Source organism: Botryllus schlosseri, chromosome 10 (assembly GCF_051294905.1).
Source record: "Botryllus schlosseri isolate E-star chromosome 10, Bs_hap1, whole genome shotgun sequence".
Lineage (NCBI taxonomy): Eukaryota > Metazoa > Chordata > Ascidiacea > Stolidobranchia > Styelidae > Botryllus > Botryllus schlosseri.
Genome location: NC_137245.1, coordinates 26,838,358 through 26,855,724, shown reverse-complemented (window position 1 = coordinate 26,855,724; position 17,367 = coordinate 26,838,358). Strand labels below are relative to the sequence as shown.

Genomic DNA, 17,367 nt, shown 5'->3' with positions numbered 1-17,367 from the left:
ATGCCTGTTATATACCACATTAAAGATGCTTTGATATTTTTTCGACCATACCGATTTCATTGCACTTCGTGACAAGGTTATGGGATGATTATGACTTCGAAAATGTGTTATTTCACGTAAGCTTTGTAGCTTTGTACTATGTTTCGTATGCTTCAATGCAGCCAATCAGTGTTTTAAGCCTTCCACATTGGAAACTAGCATCAAAACTATAATTCTCGTTGATGAATTAACTTTCAGTGGCGAGGAGCTTGTAATTTCAGTACTCGAAAATATCGTCTTTTACTACTCGACTCGAATCATTAAAATTAATACTCGATTCAGATTCGAGTACTCGAATCATTGTGCCCAGCCCTAGTTACAACACAGCGGAACATCACGCTATTTCGCGTTACAAATAAATTGGCGACTCGGCTTGGTATCTTGCCTTGTTTTAATCAAATACCCATCGGGGAATCTGTTTAATACATGAATGAATTTGACACAACTCGGTTGTGTAACGAATGCCCGCCTTTTAGTGCTATGTTATCTCTTGTCCTGCTTTCACGCATTTTGCCGAAAATAAAAACAATCATGGACGAATCGGAGGCGCGAAAAATTAGGTCGCTCAGCGATTAGCTATGTATTACAGTTTTATAAATATTCGATGTAATGTGGTAATAACGAGACGATATAGTCCTGGATAATCCGCATTTGTCACTTTTGCATCGTAATCGAATGCTTTTTCGATTACGAGCCTGAGCCTAAGCCTGGGCCTGAGACGGGCTACTGACATTAACGATTGCATCTCACTTTCGCACACATTGGTCTTTACTCTTTACCATCCCAACATAGCAAAAATGCTACATCAATTTAGCGAACGATATTAAGTTGAATCAAAACTCATGGTGCATAATTTGGATTAATCCAGATCCGCAGAAACGATCTGTGAACACTGAACAATTTATAGCAAAGCGAAGGTGTACTAGCGCGAATATTATACCATGACAATCAGGAGATGTGTTAGAGGCCGAGTAACGATTAGCAAGACGGCCAGTCGTTACTCCAACAACCTAATTCATCGCCGATTACATCAATAAATAAGAGATTCCGCACTCGACATTATCATTTGTGAAATCTGTTATGATACCCGACTCGAGATCACGTTCTTATGTGAGCGCGAAATGGCAATATCTCTGACTGTATGTATTGTAACTTGATCACACTGCTAACTTTTGATAATTTAGGGCACGTTATGTCTGTTTTTGTTGTTATCTCAGCTTACCAGTTTTTTGTTTGTTTTGAGGTATTCATGGTGTTTATCGACTACTATGGTCATTTACACCAAGCCGATAATCTTCATTATTTTCCGTAGCTGCCGACTTATAGCACGGCCCACCTCTAGGCTTTTTGTAATACACCGCTTGCGCGGATGAGGTAGCGAGGAGGAGCCTAGGTAAACCTCCAGCTTACCAGTTGTGGTGCTATATGGTAATACAACTGGGTTATGTGGATGAGTTACGGGCCGAATTAAAAAAGATCGGAACGTCGGGCGGGCGACCGGGCGTTACATCGAACTGAATCATGGCATAAGTTATCACGATATATCAGATTCCGACTGCATATATTAACATTCGAGAATCTATGGTCATGGTACCATATTAAGTCGAGGCCGCTACTTATCTGAATGCGAAATTATAAGATCTCCCGCTGCTGCGTTGATTGTAGTATGATCTGCGCGTGTGTGTTGTAGATGTCGTAACTCGCTCTCAGTAATTAGAGGCGCGCCTACGAAGAGACGTACACGGGCTGCTATCCATCGTAGCGTACGTCATTGGCGTTATATTTGAATATAGCAGGGCCATGTATATGCGTATAGAGTTGTTGACACGGGCGAGATTATCTGATTCTTGTAGTAGAAGCATTTATGCATACAATTAGCCCGATAAATCGGGTATAATTCAGAATATCCTTTGTTGACGAAACACCCCCCTTTACTCTCCGCTGGCTACGCCCCTGACTTTTAATATTGTTATAGAGATAGTAGTCGAAGTTTCATTCAGTTGCCGTTTTTGACCACCGCTGGCGATGATACATCAACAACCTCTACCTACGGGAAGTCACAATCTCCGTAGAATGTAAACGAAAATAGTTGAAAATTGACCGAACAAGTGTCTCGTGTCTAGTGTCCGCATTATCGAATGCCAGTGCGGTTTTCATTTGCTGTCACGCACGGATTAAATCGATTACCCCTCTACCGATTTTGTGGTAGGCCTACGTGAAAGTTTTAGTTGTCATGTTCCCAGTGGCATCCGGCCGGAATTATTTTTCGATATGCGTCTTTGTAAACAAAATATAAGTGAAAGTATCGTTAGAAATATCAACCTTGCTCTTAACGTGAATTGAATATTTGATGAAGTGAAAATACTTAGTACTCACCTGTGATGCGATCAGCACCTGCGTCTGGAGCATGCTCTTTTGGGAATGACGCAGGCCGAGTACACGCCGTACCTCGAAATGTCCGTATGTTTATATTCTATAAGACTACAAACCTTTGTGTGTTCAATCGTGACCACGCGATGTAAAACTTTAAAATCACCGTACTATTTCGGGATTTTAACCATTGATGTAGTGTAGGCCAGTGGTTCTCAACCGCCGGTCCGCAGACCGGTGCCGGTCCGCGACGACATTCCTACCGGTCCGCCAGGCATGTTAGAATTTTATACTTTAATTTCAAGATGCAATGTTGAAGGCTTGTTCATTAGGGCTGTTCAAAAATAACTTTTTCTTCTGGATTCCAGCCATTCAGGCATTAAATGGTCAGGTTACCCTAAAAAACGCTGCGCACTAAATTTGGTTCAATTCTAACAAGTATAAGGCTCCGCAGATCCAATTAAAATTTTTATTTATAATGAAAAATTAAAAAAAAAATTATCAAATTTTTCCTTCAGCCCCATGAAATTGTTGAGCTGTCTTCAGAGACGATGCAAAACAAATTTTTGACTCAATTTGAACAAGTAGAAGCGGAGTTATTTGACTTTTTCGTTGATAATCCTCGGATTATCCTTGATCGGCGATAATCCGAGGATTATCAACGAAAAACTCAAATAACTCCGCTTGTACGGGTTGGAATCGAGTAAAATTTGTTTTGCATCCTTTTTGAAGACAACTCGACAATTTCATGGGGTTGACAAAAAAATTTGAAATTTTTTTTTCAATTTTACGTAATAAATTAAAAAATTTAATTGGCTCTGCGGAAGCTTAGACTTGTTAGAATTGAACCAAATCTGGTATGCAGGCTTTGTTATGGCAACCTGACAATTTCATCAGTGAATGGCTGGAATCCGAAAAAAAAGGTTATTTTTGAGCAGCCCTATTGTTCATTGATAAAATAAATGAAACATCAAATCTTAAACTGATTCATAACTTCGTGAGGTAATGGCTGGAAACATGTTCGATTTGACTTAAAGTTCAAGACGTGTCATTTGACGACAAGCAAGTCACAAGTACACAGAACAGATACGAGCCGACTTATCGCTAAACAGCACAGTTTGGTCATTGGTTTTCGATTCATTCATTTTGTGCAGTACCGTAACGGGGGCACCCCAAACCGCCCAACTGGAGAGGGGCCGAGCTGGAATGGGGCTCAAAATTATTTCGAAAATGAACATAAATCATAAATCATAGCATATTTGAAACTTTTTCCAACATTTTTCAATTTCTTTTCGCGCTTTGCACGATTTAGTATCCCTAAATGTCTTGCTTAGCCTATTAGGCGCCCTTCTCTGAGAAATACGGAATGATTTATCGGTATTTCGGCGTCAGCCATTACCACTCCACGACGTACCAATGCATGATGAAGCTTAGGTTAACATGGGACTCCAAAAGGTGGGCCAAAAATTCCTCCGCGAGAAAACCGCTTCACTCGCGAATGATCGAAAATTTTCGCTAATGGCGCGATTAGGCTACCTAAACTCTCTGCTTACGCTAAGTAGAATGGATGTGCTCACAAGTACATAAGAAAACATCCTCCCAACTGTAGGGTCTGGGGGTGAAGCCGCCGGAAGTTTGACTTATCGCCCTGTGGGCGCCCCAAGACCAGCGTTTTCGGGTTGGGCTGACGAAGTGCTTTTTCGGCCCGGATTTGCGGATGGCCGGTATAGCTGCTGTAATGTGTTTTCTTGCGGCACGCATTGTATTCGTATAGGTAGTTGCGAGAGTAGCCTGTTTCTGGTGGCAGTGGGCAATGAGCAATGTAGCACGAAAAGGTGCTTGGTTCGACTACGATACGGTTCTTCTCTCGATATTGCCAAAGAGAAGAATATTATTAGAATTGGCGTGGTCGGTTAAGCCCACGGCGTTCGGCGCGAAAGACTGTCAAGGTCTCTCGGCGCTAGCACGTTTATCTGGACAAGGCAATTTTACCTCGACTCGGCAGACACGCTACCATAAAATCACATGGATGCCATCATGAATAATAATTAAATACGATCAAAACCCTCTAAATTTCACTCTCTAGCACCATATAATTGCAAAAAACGGTTGCATACTCTACATTTTGTCTTCATTTCAATTTTGCAAGTTCACCGGTCCGCCAGACATTTTTTGAAATTTTACCGGTCCGCGACGTGAAAAAGGTTGAAAACCACTGGTGTAGGCCTACTCTACGAGCTCAGGTATCAATCAACGTCATCGATAAATGTCATTGACAACGGGAGTTAATGCTTATTACGTCAGAGAATTTCTTTGTTTTGGTCCAATGCGCAAATGGGTTATGGTAGTTTATCATCTGCGTTAGCAATGCTTATAGATTGCTATTCTGGCCAACATGTTAGTAATCTAGCTTGATACGCGTTGTGTTGTACCACATGACAAATTGCTGCTCCACTATTTGCTTTGAAGCTTTGTATAACTTACTGTACACTAAATTGAATTCTAAATTCTGTCCATTTCAGGAAAACCACCGGTACTTAACTATGTGAAGTTGCGTCATGAACTACCATGCCCAAGCCTTACCGCGACGAGGATACTTACGGAACGTACGACGATGTTTACGACAGTATGTATGAAGATGGAAAGCGTTCGAAAGGCGGGGCTCCTAGCGCGAAATTACGCGACAAAGCCCGTAACAAACGGGCGCTGACACCAAAGTCAGTTGCAAAGGCTGGTAAGAAACAAGGCTGAACAAAGTATAAGCCCTTTTGTTGATTTCATACACGGAAGGAAATGAAATCCCACATTGCCGATATATGTCGGAAAAAGTGGATCGATCACATGAATGCCCATGACGACGACTCGCAATATAGAAAAATTATTGGAGATATCAGGGACATAAACCCAATTATCGATTTGTCACGCAGGGAATCTGGAATCCTAATTAGGCTGCAGACCGGTCACTCTAGGCTGAACGATAATCTACACAGAATTAAATGTCATCAGAATGGCTTTTGTGATGCATGCGGGATCAAAGAAACCGTGGAGCATTTCCTCCTCCTATGCCCTAAATATGACCGTGCCAGGATGAATCTAATTCAGACTGCCGACCAAAACAGAGTACCCCTAACGCCAACGTCCCTATACTCACAAACGCTCACATACTAAATGGCCGGTCATCGAATTCACGATTTCAAGTGGCAGGGATATATAAAGAATTGTAATTCCTACAGATAGTACAGGAGTCGTTATCGCCAGATATCGTCCTAGGGCAAAAAGTCGAGTAGCTAAGCCCCACTACCCCCCTCATACCTACCCACCTAACGCGCGCTGACACCAAAGTCAGTTGCAAAGGCTGGTAAGCAACAAGGGTAAACAAAGTTAGCCCTTTTGTTGATTTATTACACGGTAATTTTTATACACTCTTCCGTGCATGTACCTTGTACTAAACGCCTTGTAGATACAAGCTGTATATTTAGGCATCAGGGTTGTAATGACTCGAGTAACAAATAACTCGAATCACTTTGTGTATTGACTCTAATTTGACTTGACCAAGTCATATGACTCGAGATATATTCTATATAACTAGATTCAAATGTTGGTGTAATCGTGTATCATGACCGATACTTGGAAGTTAGGCCTAGAAACTGTGTTTAACTGTTTGAATAATCATTTAAAAGTTAGAAAAGGAGCGTATGTTATAAATGATATCAGACGAGAGTTTCAAAAAAGTTAATTGAACCTGATTTGAACTCGATAATGAACCATGACACTATGACTTGGACTCGGTCTCGAGTGTCAGCAATGACTCGAACTTGACCATTGGCTAGCTGACTTGGACTCGAACTTGACTCAGTGGTGAGTTGAAAACGATTCAACTTGACTATAAAATATATCTATAAAACTAAGATTGACTTGTGACTATGGAACCCTGTGATTTTGGGAGAACACTGATACGCACATCAGTTATACAAACAGTTTTTGTTCTGGTCGATTAACCCACGACGCACGAAAGTCACAGCAACCCAGACAAATCACTGACTCGTTTATATGGGGGCATATCTTCAAGTTTTTCTCATTCTCACATATCACATCTATGAAATTCACAAACGAAATCAATTGTGACGTGTTGTCTTCTATTACAACTGTATTTTCATGAATACTATATTTCAGCCGCATCTCAACAGTCAAATTCATCATACAAATGTTGCGCCGGGAGTTTTGCTTTTCTCACTGTATCCTGCTTTGTAGCTGCATTCATGCTCATCTGGCAGCTCAGTTATGGTATGTATGTAGACTAGTACAATACACGCCATATCCTATTTCGAGCTGTCACAAGTTGTGTGTACTTTGGCTATTTATAACTGCAACTCTTTTTCCATAGAAATCACTCAACTGCAGAGCATGAGAAATTTAACGCAACCAACACCAACTGGTAATTATATTGACAAATTCGTTATTTTATAACCAGCGATCACTTGTTATTATCCAGTTAAATGTCGGCTTTGTAATCCGACTAGTCGGATTGCTGACGAAGTATACAAAATGCGTGCAGAAATGAACCGGAAATATGAGAGGGTGTCTTACACGCTGAGGTGGTCAAAGAAGCCTGCGTTTGTGCCCAAGTATAGAAATAGGAGTAACGCCCTAAATTTTTTACTCCATTACAAGCTAAAGTAGCTGCTTTTTAATACCAGTTCAAGTAGAAGGAGAAAATAAAGGTATGAAAATTACTCAGAAAAGTGAGTTTCAAAAGTAGATTTGGTTGAGGAGTCGCATACATTTAGCAGTTAATCAAAGGAGGATATAATTTCAAAATTTCAGCATCTTCGCTACTAACGAATAACAAATGTGAAAAAGGTGCGATTTTCGCCTATATCTTCAGATACTGTGATACCGGGCCTGTTTGCCCCGTTGTCAAAAAATTTCACTCAAAAAATATTATATAAACTCGTTTCTACTTAACGATATCGTAACATGTGAAAATCGCGTTAATTCGGCCAGTCGCTATAACAGTTTCACTCTCATGAAAGTGATATAGATATCTCCAAAGTACTCTTTACTTTACAAAATCCGACGTATGTAGTTTTGTTTGAAAAAAATGTTGAGTAGGTCTGGAAGTAATTTGAAAACATCACCACTTGAAAAGTGGTGAAAGTAGGTGTAAAACCTGCTTGAGTACTCCAAAAATGTAGAAGTAGCTACTTCAATACTGACCACCCCAGCTTAAACACCACACTTGATCTTTATTTCTTGACATCCATATACGATTACTCTCGTAGTAATACAAATATTCGTCAATCGTTCAGGCTCAACAACAACCATCACCGTAACCCAACCACCTCCCTTTACGGAAACCCTCGGAACTACCCAGAGTCTGCCTTCCATTGCTGACGGGAATGTGGCGTCTGCATTGCGGCAACTGAATAAAGTCGACAGCCAAATACGCGACGCTTATGAGAAAAGTCTGTGATGTCATACTATATTATGTCAGTTCTGTTTATAATCGTTTCAAAACGCCACTAGATTTCTATACAATGAAAAGAAAGGAAGGAAGGTGTCAAAAGAACTTACAGTAGTATTTCAATCACACACCGACATTGGCCTCTAGCACTGTTTCTCAGCTTCTACTCACCTGACGAAGACTTACGCTAATCTGCAAGCCTTCGGCGGACCCCAAATTCTCGCCTAGCCACAGAAAATAAAATATGCCACTGGTGCACAAAATCAACTTTTCATCAGCAACATTGTTAAAGGAACAAGGCCATAAAGACACGATTTCCCACAAAACAAAATAATCATGAATATTTAGTGCGAATCAGTTTGACTACGGATGTATGGGTCGGGGGTGTGTCTTGATCTCCAGCTATAATCCATGAGACTGATACAGCGAACTTTGGGGTTTTGTATGAGCCTCGGTAATGAACCGTTGACCTTTAAATATGAGACATACACACTGGAGGAAAAGTAACAGAAGAAACAGAACAGCGAATTAAATGAATTGAAATGTAGGCTGTCTGGTCAAGAGGAGTCGCTATCTCAGATCGTGGACCGGTAACCCCGAGCGCATACTATAAGTTCGGGCCCTTGAAAACTTGCGACCGCTGGTACTATGTTGATCTGGGATAGTTGTTTTATATAATAGAAGGACTGCGATTGAGGGAATTTAATCTACCGTTCAATAGGGCTACCATATTTTGAAATCCAAATCCACTTTTCAAAAATTCTGAAATTTCCAGTACGGGAAAAGATGGGCCTAACTGCTAATTTTGAAAAAATCTCGACCGAAAGTGCTGTGTTGACTAAAGAAAACAGGTTATCGCTTTGACTCAACTCCCGAATTACCCGTCGCGCCGTATTATTCGTTTTGTATTGCCCATTCTAACTTTCGCTGGGTTAGAGTCCAGTTTTTGATCGCATTTTGATACTTTTTCTAGAAAATGTGGACAAAATCACAAAAGAGAGGACGTTTAGGCGTCCTCCGAGGACACTTTCAATTTATTGAAAAAAAGGACAAATCGTCTTTAAAAAAGGACTATGGTAATTCTACTGTTGAATGCTATCGGTTTATTGGTCCCCAACCTTTTTCGAATCGTCGCCCCCTTTTAAAGCTTAACACAGATTTCACCTCCAAAATTTACGGCTCCGAAAAAGAGGACATGTAACGGGAAATTTGTTCACCTGACTCTGATCGCTGGTAGATTAACTAAAATATACATCAGTTTGCGGAGGAGGTGCTGAGAAACGGTTTGTGTGTCCACTTTTTGTTGAGATGACCTCTTTTTGGTCAACTTTTTTGTGTCATATGGAGAATAAGCAGCCTTCACGTGTATTTTTTGACTCTGTTAATTAAATATATTATGCAGCATTGTCGCCCCCCTGTTTCTCAAAATCGCCCACTGAGGCGTGATGTCGCCACTTTGGGAACTACTGGTTTAGAGTAGGCCTACATTTGGACAAGCAGATAATTCCAGTCTGATTTGAATAATTAAAGCGAAATGACGGTAATTTAATACTAATCTAATTTGCGATACTTTACCATGCTCTAATTTTACTTCTCGTCTAATTGCTGGTTCACCTGCAAACGTTGCGGTATAACTGTATGTATATAGCGCGAAACAAGCCAAGCTTGGTATACGGACATTTTCATGCTTATGAGTATGAACTGCGGTTTGATTTTTGTTGTATCTCCGTCTAATTCGTAATTTCATTCAATTTCCTCGTTTTTACGAATTCTGTGATTCTAATTGTGATTTAATTTTGAATGTAGCTATGATTCTGATTCTGATCTGATTTATAAAAGCTGAAAATTCCTAGTTCAATTCTGATGAAGTCCTGTTTACCATTTTCCAGTGTCTGCCGAATTCCGTGAATTGCAACAGTGGACTCGGCAAACGATCTCCAAGACGACAGAGCGAGTGGACAGCGATTTGTGTGGTTTAGAAAAACTAGTGAGCCTACAATAATTCAAGTTTTCGCGATAGGCTCGAGGGTAATGCTGGGCGGAGTAGAGTAGCCTATATGGCGCGAAAATACGAGAGAATTGTAGCTATTTTGTGACTAAGTTCTCTCTCAAACCGCACTCTCTAAAATCTCTTTAAATTCACTCTATAGATTCATTGAGTCCACCGTAATTGGTGCAGGATAGTAGGCCTACATATTCGGATAGTAGGCTATTTCGTCGCATGGCGTACATCGGTGAAGTCAGTTATGGCAAAAGGTGGTCAGTAACGAAGTACTTGTACTTTTCGGAATACTCAAGTATTTTGCCCACATGTATTACTTATTCAGGTGGTTATGTTATGAGACATTCCACTTCAATCAAAACAGTTTTTCGGCCGCAATATAGCCTACATACTTTTTACAATTTGGATTTTGATGTATGGAAAGTAGTTTTTGGATAACTTGACATCAATTTGCTGAGTCAGATTGTCGCAAGAACCGTCTGAAATACCCACTCCATCACGGCAACTAAATATGTGTTGGAAAATTGTGTCAATAGTCATTTTTAGTCAGTCGGGATGATTTACGATATCAAAATTTACCGCCTTTGGTTAACTTCTGAGAGTATGAGAGCCCTGGACCTCCCCCCCCCCCCCTTTTGAAACTGCTTCCTTGAGTGCGTTTTGGACCTTTCATTTTATATTCCACTAGTAGTAGTTTTTGACCTAAAGTGCTACTTCCACTTGTAATTGAGTATGAACTTACCTCGTTACACCAACGCTGACTACTTCTGCCACCTCCGAATACGGCTCATGAAATCCATGCATGCAAAATCTGTACCATTGAATAATATATTGATATTGAAATGAAGCAGAATATCTTTGGCCGATTATCGACATGCGTAATCGTTATCGACCTGCGTAATCGTCAGCAACTAGTAAAAATTTCAAAAGAATTAGGTGCCGTATTTGATGATACGGCTGTTGATACACCTTTTCCTTTAAAATCTCGAATAGTTGCTGACGATTATCCCTGACGAATCTCAGTGGAACATATTCGGGCTTATTTCAATATGAATACACTATTAAATTGTATATTGAAGGTCTGTACCTTCAACAGTCTCCTCAAACCGTGTTTCGATTCCTATTTCAGTTGGTACAGTGGTCTGTTCCCGGCGACGCACTCGGCTCCTTGCTGTCCATCGAGGGCTGGCATAAGGCCCACGATAACCTTTACTACAAGGTATTCACGGACCAAAAGATCAACTACGCCAACTCCAAAATCGCTTGCGCGAAACTAGGCGCGCGACTCGCCTCAAAGTCAGTGAGGCATCTTGCAATGAAGAGGTAAAACTGCTTACCCAACATACTAACTAAGCAATAGATCGGCTACTATCAGATGTTGACTACTCAGAGTTGGTCAGAAACCAAGAACTTCTACTTTTTCGAAGTACTCAAGTAGATTTTGCCTACTTTCACTACTTACTCAAGACTATTAGGATTTTGAAGAGTAAAAAGTACTTTTGAGACAAGTTTGTGTCACCTTGACAAGTGAAATTGTCATAGGAAACCGGTTGAAAAAGTATAATCTCAATACGAAAATACTACCTATGCGTAGTGTTAATATTGTTATAAGTCATTTTGCTCTATTTTCAAGATCATACCGCAATTTCGAACTTTTACTGAATAGTCTTTTTTTGCAAAACTACTCACTTTTTTTACACTTTGGATTTTGTGTAATAGAAAGCTGACGTCACTTTTATGTGTGAAATTGTCGTGACAATTGGGCGAAAGAGTCACAGTAACAGAATATATTTAGGAAAATTGCATCCATCGAACAAATCTACCTTTTGAGACTACTTGAGAGTACTTTTAGGAAACTGTGCAGTGTGCATGTCTTGGAAATTGTTACATCTACTTATAATTGAGTAAAAATTTATGGCATTACTTCTACTTGAGTAGCAACGCTGACTACTTTGGCTAGAGGCGGTCAGTAACGAAGTCAGGGTTGTAATGACTCGATTCCCGAATTTTTTGGTGACTCAACTTGACTCGAGTCATTTTCCTGAAAAACCCAAAATGACTCGAGTCATTATGGATGACTAGGACCGAGTCATATGACTCGAGACTCGGACTACCAAGACAGACTTTCATTGTAATCTCGAATAATAGTTAAGTTACCATGCTATTGGTATTTCGTCTATCAGTACTTGTACTTGAAAATGCTACCAGAAACTGTTAAAAGTGAGAAAAATTAGTAGCCTATATCTTGAATGAGAAGCATTCGATATCACCCAAGTATAGTTATTAAAAGTGGTTCCTAAGACTTCTACTCAAAACTGAACAGTGAACAGTCAACACAATGAGTTGGACTCGGACTCAAGTCATAACACTATGACTCGACTTGACTCGAGTCAAAACTATAAAAGTGAGACTGACTTGTGACTCGGAATCTTGGGACTTGGTTACAACCCTGAACGAAGTATTTTGCCTACTTACACTATTTGCTACAGTGATTTTTCTGCTTCTACTTGATAGTTTTCAGGCAAAACTAGGCCTGAAATACATACTGTTGTACTTACTTGTAAATAGATACTTATACTTGAGTACTGACAAAGACTAACTTTGATCATCTCTGACTTTGACTACTTCCCAATAAATTCATTGATCATGAAAATTTATCTTGGAATTTCGAACGTAGCCACTTCGGGTGAACTGCTAACCGTACATACTTTGTTACTTGCAATGGAGTAGTGCCCATCAGAACCCCCTAAGCCACTCTTTGTTTGCTTAAAAATATGAGTTGACCAGCGTAATCTTTCACCAACATCATTTTATTACAATTTTCGTCAAATCAAAACACCACAAGATGGCCATTTAGGGAAAAGATAGGAGGGTGGTGAAACGACTAGAGTAGTCTCAGTGGTGGCCCTGCGATTAGGGGCCTGGGCGAGACTTCCGGGGGGTGAGGGCTATAAGTATGTAATCACCGGTGCGCCCCCCAGACCCACATTTCGCAGATCCCGTTAACTCTACATCTTGCCTTCACGTTCAAGATGTTTGCTATGTACCGTGAAATAATAGCAAAGCGATACAACTGCTGCAGGCTAAATAGACCCACGCTAATCTGGAAAGCTATTGGGTGACATTAGTATTGAGTCGGCATACCACGTCAAGGTTTGAGCCAGATTACATCATAGCCTATCTATTATAATTGCAAGGATAGACTACATCAAAACTGAGTACCTCTGCAGCATGCAGAGACATGATGATTATCGGGATACGGGACTTTTCTAACAAATGTAGAGATTTGATGATTGACCAAAAAGGGGGCCCCTTCGACCAGGCGGGCTCCGGGCGACCGCCCACCTTGCCCACCCCAAAAGCCACCACTATGAGTAGTCTTCTAATCGAATACCCACCTTGGTCTTTCGGCAGAGTTCGATTGTCAAGCGTGTGGATCGGATATGACGATATTCGATCCGAAGGCTTATGGACGTGGTCCGATGACACCCGTAATTTTTACCCTGCTGAAATGGAGTGGTCTCCCGGTCAGCCTGATAACGAGTTGGGTGCGGAAGACTGCGGAATCATCACCCAGCTGAACGGGCAGGGAAAATATACGCTGGCCGACGTCGACTGCGACGAGCTGTTTCACTACATCTGCGAAAAAGACACGTCGTCCTCTGACGTTGGCGGCTGTTGATCGCACTTGGAATCGTACGAATTTTAGTCTCACGTCATTTCTTAATTGCAACTGTTTTTCTGCGTTGAGTATGTGGCAAGCCTTTTGAATTTTGGTTTTATAAAATGTATATGTGGTCTCTAACTATGATTTTAATTCTTCGCTAATAAGTTTCGGTGAGGTATGAAATCAACATAAACAAAATGAACCCTGGCTCGATGACTGCTTTGAAGAAAAAACTAGGCCTAATTATCGCCAAAATGATTTACGCCTACATGTCATCTAGCTATGTAGCCTATAGGAAGTTCAATCTTTATTTTGAGATGAGGTGAATTAAAGCGCTTTTTCCCCAATATGAGCGCTGGTTTATCATCAGTTCGGCGTAATCGGATTTGATGTGTGATGGAGTTGCTTACGCCAAGGGAATCACGTGTCCTCTGGACGTTGCTCTTATATGGAGTCTTTACGAAAAGCCCAGAGAAAGACGGATAAAAGAGAGCACGAAATGCGCCTAACTGTGTGTGTTTCTTAACCTTATCGCTCGCACCCCGTTAGCTTTAATAAAATTTGTCGTAAGCCTTGTCCATTTTTAATACAACTCATGCACGTACCTATATTAAAATAAAAAAGTCCACCGACATGAAATTGCGCCAAGCGCTGTGAAAATTCTCATGTTGGATAAATCTGGGCAGAAAATATTCCACTATTTGTTGGTTTGCGTATCGGCCTAATTCCATAATGCATCTCACCCCCAAGGAATCCACGGAAAGAAACACATCCGAAAGATCAATATCAAACACTGTTACATCGGGCATTAGGTTAAGGTGTATATTAAGAGAACGTACCTCGTCGTTCGACATCCTCCTCTACATCATATTATACACTTGACTTGTGTCTTTAACAGATGCAAACATAACAAACCGCTGATGGTGATAAATTATCATTAGGAAGAATCTAGGTTCTATATGCATTCATTTCAGCATATTGTAGGTAGTCCGGCATTTCGTTAGCGGATATAATCAAGATATGCCATATGAAATCGTTTCTCCCAACTAATTAAAGAACACCGTCAAATCAATACGTACCAATATAACGATTTCTGCGTCAAATCTGCTATGCGATATCCTAGTTTCAGCTTAGCGCAGACCTATACATAGACATAGCATACATGGCCGATTTGGATAAGACCATTACTACTAATCTAATCATTGAGTGACAGCCTTATAGTTAATTGGTACCATCGTTAGCAGAAAAAAAAATCAAGATATGCCTACCACGCGAAATCTTGTCAGGGCTGAAACCAAGTCTCAAGGCTCCGAGTCAGGGAGTCAATCTCACTTTTATAGTTTTGACTCGAGTCACCACCGAGTCAAGTCAGCGAGCAGCGGGTCAAGTCCGAGTCATTGTGTTTACTGCTCAGTTTCCAGTTAAAGTCTTGTCAAACTCACTTTTATAACTCTGTTTGGTGATATCGAATGGTTCGCATTTATATTATACAAATTTTCTTCATTTTTAGCAGTTTCCGGTCGCGTTTTCAAGTACCCGTACCAATTGACGAAATCTCCATTGTGTGGTTACTTTACTATTCTTCGAAATTACAATGAAATGTCGTTCTTGGCCGTCTGAGTCTCGAGTCATATGACTTGGTTCGAGTCATGCGCAATGACTCGAGTCCAAGTCGAGTCAATACACAGATTGACTCGAGTCGAGTCATTTCCGTATTTAGAGAAAATGACTCGAGTCATCAGAAAATTGTGACTTGAGTCGAGTCATTACAACCCTGAATCTGATACCACGGAAGCTTCTTCTTGATACATATCGGCTACTCTTAAGAAAAAAACGTTGCTAGCTAGGTGTCAAGCCCATCAATCCTAATTTTGAGGCACTGTTAAATTGCCGACTACGTTGAAGACGCAACGTTCAAAATTACTTGGAACGGGGCCTACGATATCGTACATCGAACGCCCGCTTGGAATATCGCTAAACCCAAGAAATCTACCAGACAATTTCAATAAAACTTTAATGTACTGTGCGAATATTCGCTGTTTCCGGAATTTAGCAGCAAGGACAACATCACTTGACAAATTTAGAAGCTAAATTCAGTTGTGAAATTCAACCGTGGCCAGGAGAGTAACAACAATCTTTTGACGCATGTTCTGAAACGCGTTGCGGCGCAGAATACTTTAGCCTTGCATTGGACGAAGCCACCGACTCCACAAACATTGCATAGCTAATAATTGTCCGGGTGTATTTTATCAGAGTGGACATATGTGCATGTGCAGAGGAAATGCTGCCAGGGCATACATGGGGAGAGGACCAGCAAATACATCAATTTGACGAAGCTGACTTCTGTAACTATTGGTGCAGGGCTCCAGCCATAGAAGGATTGGAGAAGGGTTGATTTCGCTCAGAAATGACCCCGAACGCCAGACGTCTTCTTATATCACTGAAAGCTCAAACTGATAATGGCCTCACAAACGAAAGAGTTACCATAATATTAAGCTTTCTCACTCGAACATTGAAACAAGGGGTTCGGTTCGCTGGTTGAAGGTTTGCACATTGCACATGCCGAGTTGGCAACGAACGCAATGCATGCTCCATGGAGAGATTCACTTGCGCCGCTGAAATATGACATATTCTCACAAGAGACAGCAACTGCAAACTCACGAAGGCTGTCCATTAAGGCTTTAGAATTCATAAAAATCTTCTAATGCCGGTATACGACTGGTAAATAGGCTACAATAGCCTAAATTTAATAGTAGCTCACAAATGCACGGTAATAATGGTCTGCGGCCCGCGACATTTTTTGCTGTTAAAATGCGGCCCGTGATACCATAGGGAAGTTGAGAACCCCTGTGCTAGGGTCTGCAATAGATTCCTCCACGGGCAGGATGAAATCATTTGGCGGGCCGTGTCTGGCCTGTCAGGATTGTGTTTGACAGCCATGCTATACTGATAGGTTGGAGGGCTATCTGTATATGTGTTTTAATCAGGTTCGAAACAACCTTTTTTTCTCCCCCCCTTCCGCCCAAAAAAGCACTGATCTTGGGCCCACCATAGGGTAGTCGATGTAACTTGTTGGGCACTTACTATGCATTTGGCTGTTAAATTTTATGTATGAATTCTGTCAATAATATTGATTCTTCCATATATTAGGCTACTAAAAAATGCACCAGCAGGTTGCACGTCCGGTGATTTCCAACCTTTATGGTCGCGACCTCTTTTCCCACTTGAAAATGTTTCGTGGGAAAGGTCAAAACTTGATGAGCGGATTACCAAAAAAAATTCAGCTTGCCCAAACTTACTCACGGCCAAGAAAGCTGATTACGTCCAACATAATCGCGATCCCCAGAAAAAGCCGAACGACCCCAAGATTTGGAACCACTGTCTGTGATTGAAGCATCCAATCGGCCTTAACCAACTCTAGGAATATTCCGTTAGCTTATAATTGCGATTACAATCAGACTTATTTCAGTAAATGATGGTTATTTATATTACTTTTGATGGCATTTCTTTTTGAGAGGGTGGTGCCTGGTGTCCATACTAATACCAATATACGTTGCGTTTGCGTTAACTCGCGCGCGGCGCGAAGAACAATTTTGAATAGCATAAATCTGTTTGAAAATAATATTGTTTATGTTGATTTACGAAAAACTTTTGAGCTTGCTTCGAGCCTTCAAAATTCCGGACATTTAGGCTTATTTTTGAAATTCCTCCCGGACGCAGATTTTTCCGTGAAATCCCGGACATGTCCGGGAAATTCCGGACGTATGGCAACCCTACCCTATGATATACCAGTGATAAGTCACGTGATATAGCATTGTACCTACC

The 17,367-nt window shown here is 40.9% G+C and overlaps 2 protein-coding genes across 3 annotated transcripts in view; one reads left to right on the top strand and one right to left on the bottom strand.

Moving 5' to 3' along the window:
• Nucleotides 1-2,601, bottom strand: part of LOC145447876 (uncharacterized) — a 30,968-nt gene extending 28,367 nt beyond the window's left edge. Inside the window, exon 1 of the mRNA XM_080326144.1 lies at nucleotides 2,416-2,601. The gene's annotated coding sequence lies outside the window, so the exon portion shown is untranslated. The remainder of the gene's footprint in view (nucleotides 1-2,415) is intronic.
• A 2,292-nt stretch (nucleotides 2,602-4,893) lies between these two features.
• Nucleotides 4,894-13,688, top strand: LOC145448916 (uncharacterized). Of its 2 annotated transcripts, XM_080327369.1 has the most exons (7): nucleotides 4,898-5,143; nucleotides 6,583-6,693; nucleotides 6,794-6,844; nucleotides 7,719-7,874; nucleotides 9,763-9,860; nucleotides 11,005-11,198; nucleotides 13,290-13,688. In XM_080327369.1, the coding sequence occupies exons 1-7, from the start codon at nucleotides 4,978-4,980 to the stop codon at nucleotides 13,555-13,557; spliced, it is 1,044 nt and encodes a 347-aa protein (XP_080183495.1). In that variant the 5' UTR covers nucleotides 4,898-4,977; the 3' UTR covers nucleotides 13,558-13,688. The 2 variants fall into 2 exon arrangements, with proteins under 2 accessions (XP_080183496.1, XP_080183495.1); XM_080327370.1 differs by lacking the exon at nucleotides 7,719-7,874 and having other exon boundaries at nucleotides 4,894-5,143.
• Nucleotides 13,689-17,367: the final 3,679 nt, after the last annotated feature.

What these genes read in the sequence shown, in the direction of transcription:
- LOC145448916 (XM_080327369.1), top strand. Translation starts at nt 4,978, where the DNA reads ATGCCCAAGCCTTACCGCGACGAGGATACTTACGGAACGTACGACGAT. An exon ending in CATCTGGCAGCTCAGTTATG is followed by an intron (nt 6,694 to 6,793) that starts GTATGTATGTAG and finishes CTTTTTCCATAG; the next exon opens with AAATCACTCAACTGCAGAGC. An exon ending in ACGCGACGCTTATGAGAAAA is followed by an intron (nt 7,875 to 9,762) that starts GTCTGTGATGTC and finishes ACCATTTTCCAG; the next exon opens with TGTCTGCCGAATTCCGTGAA.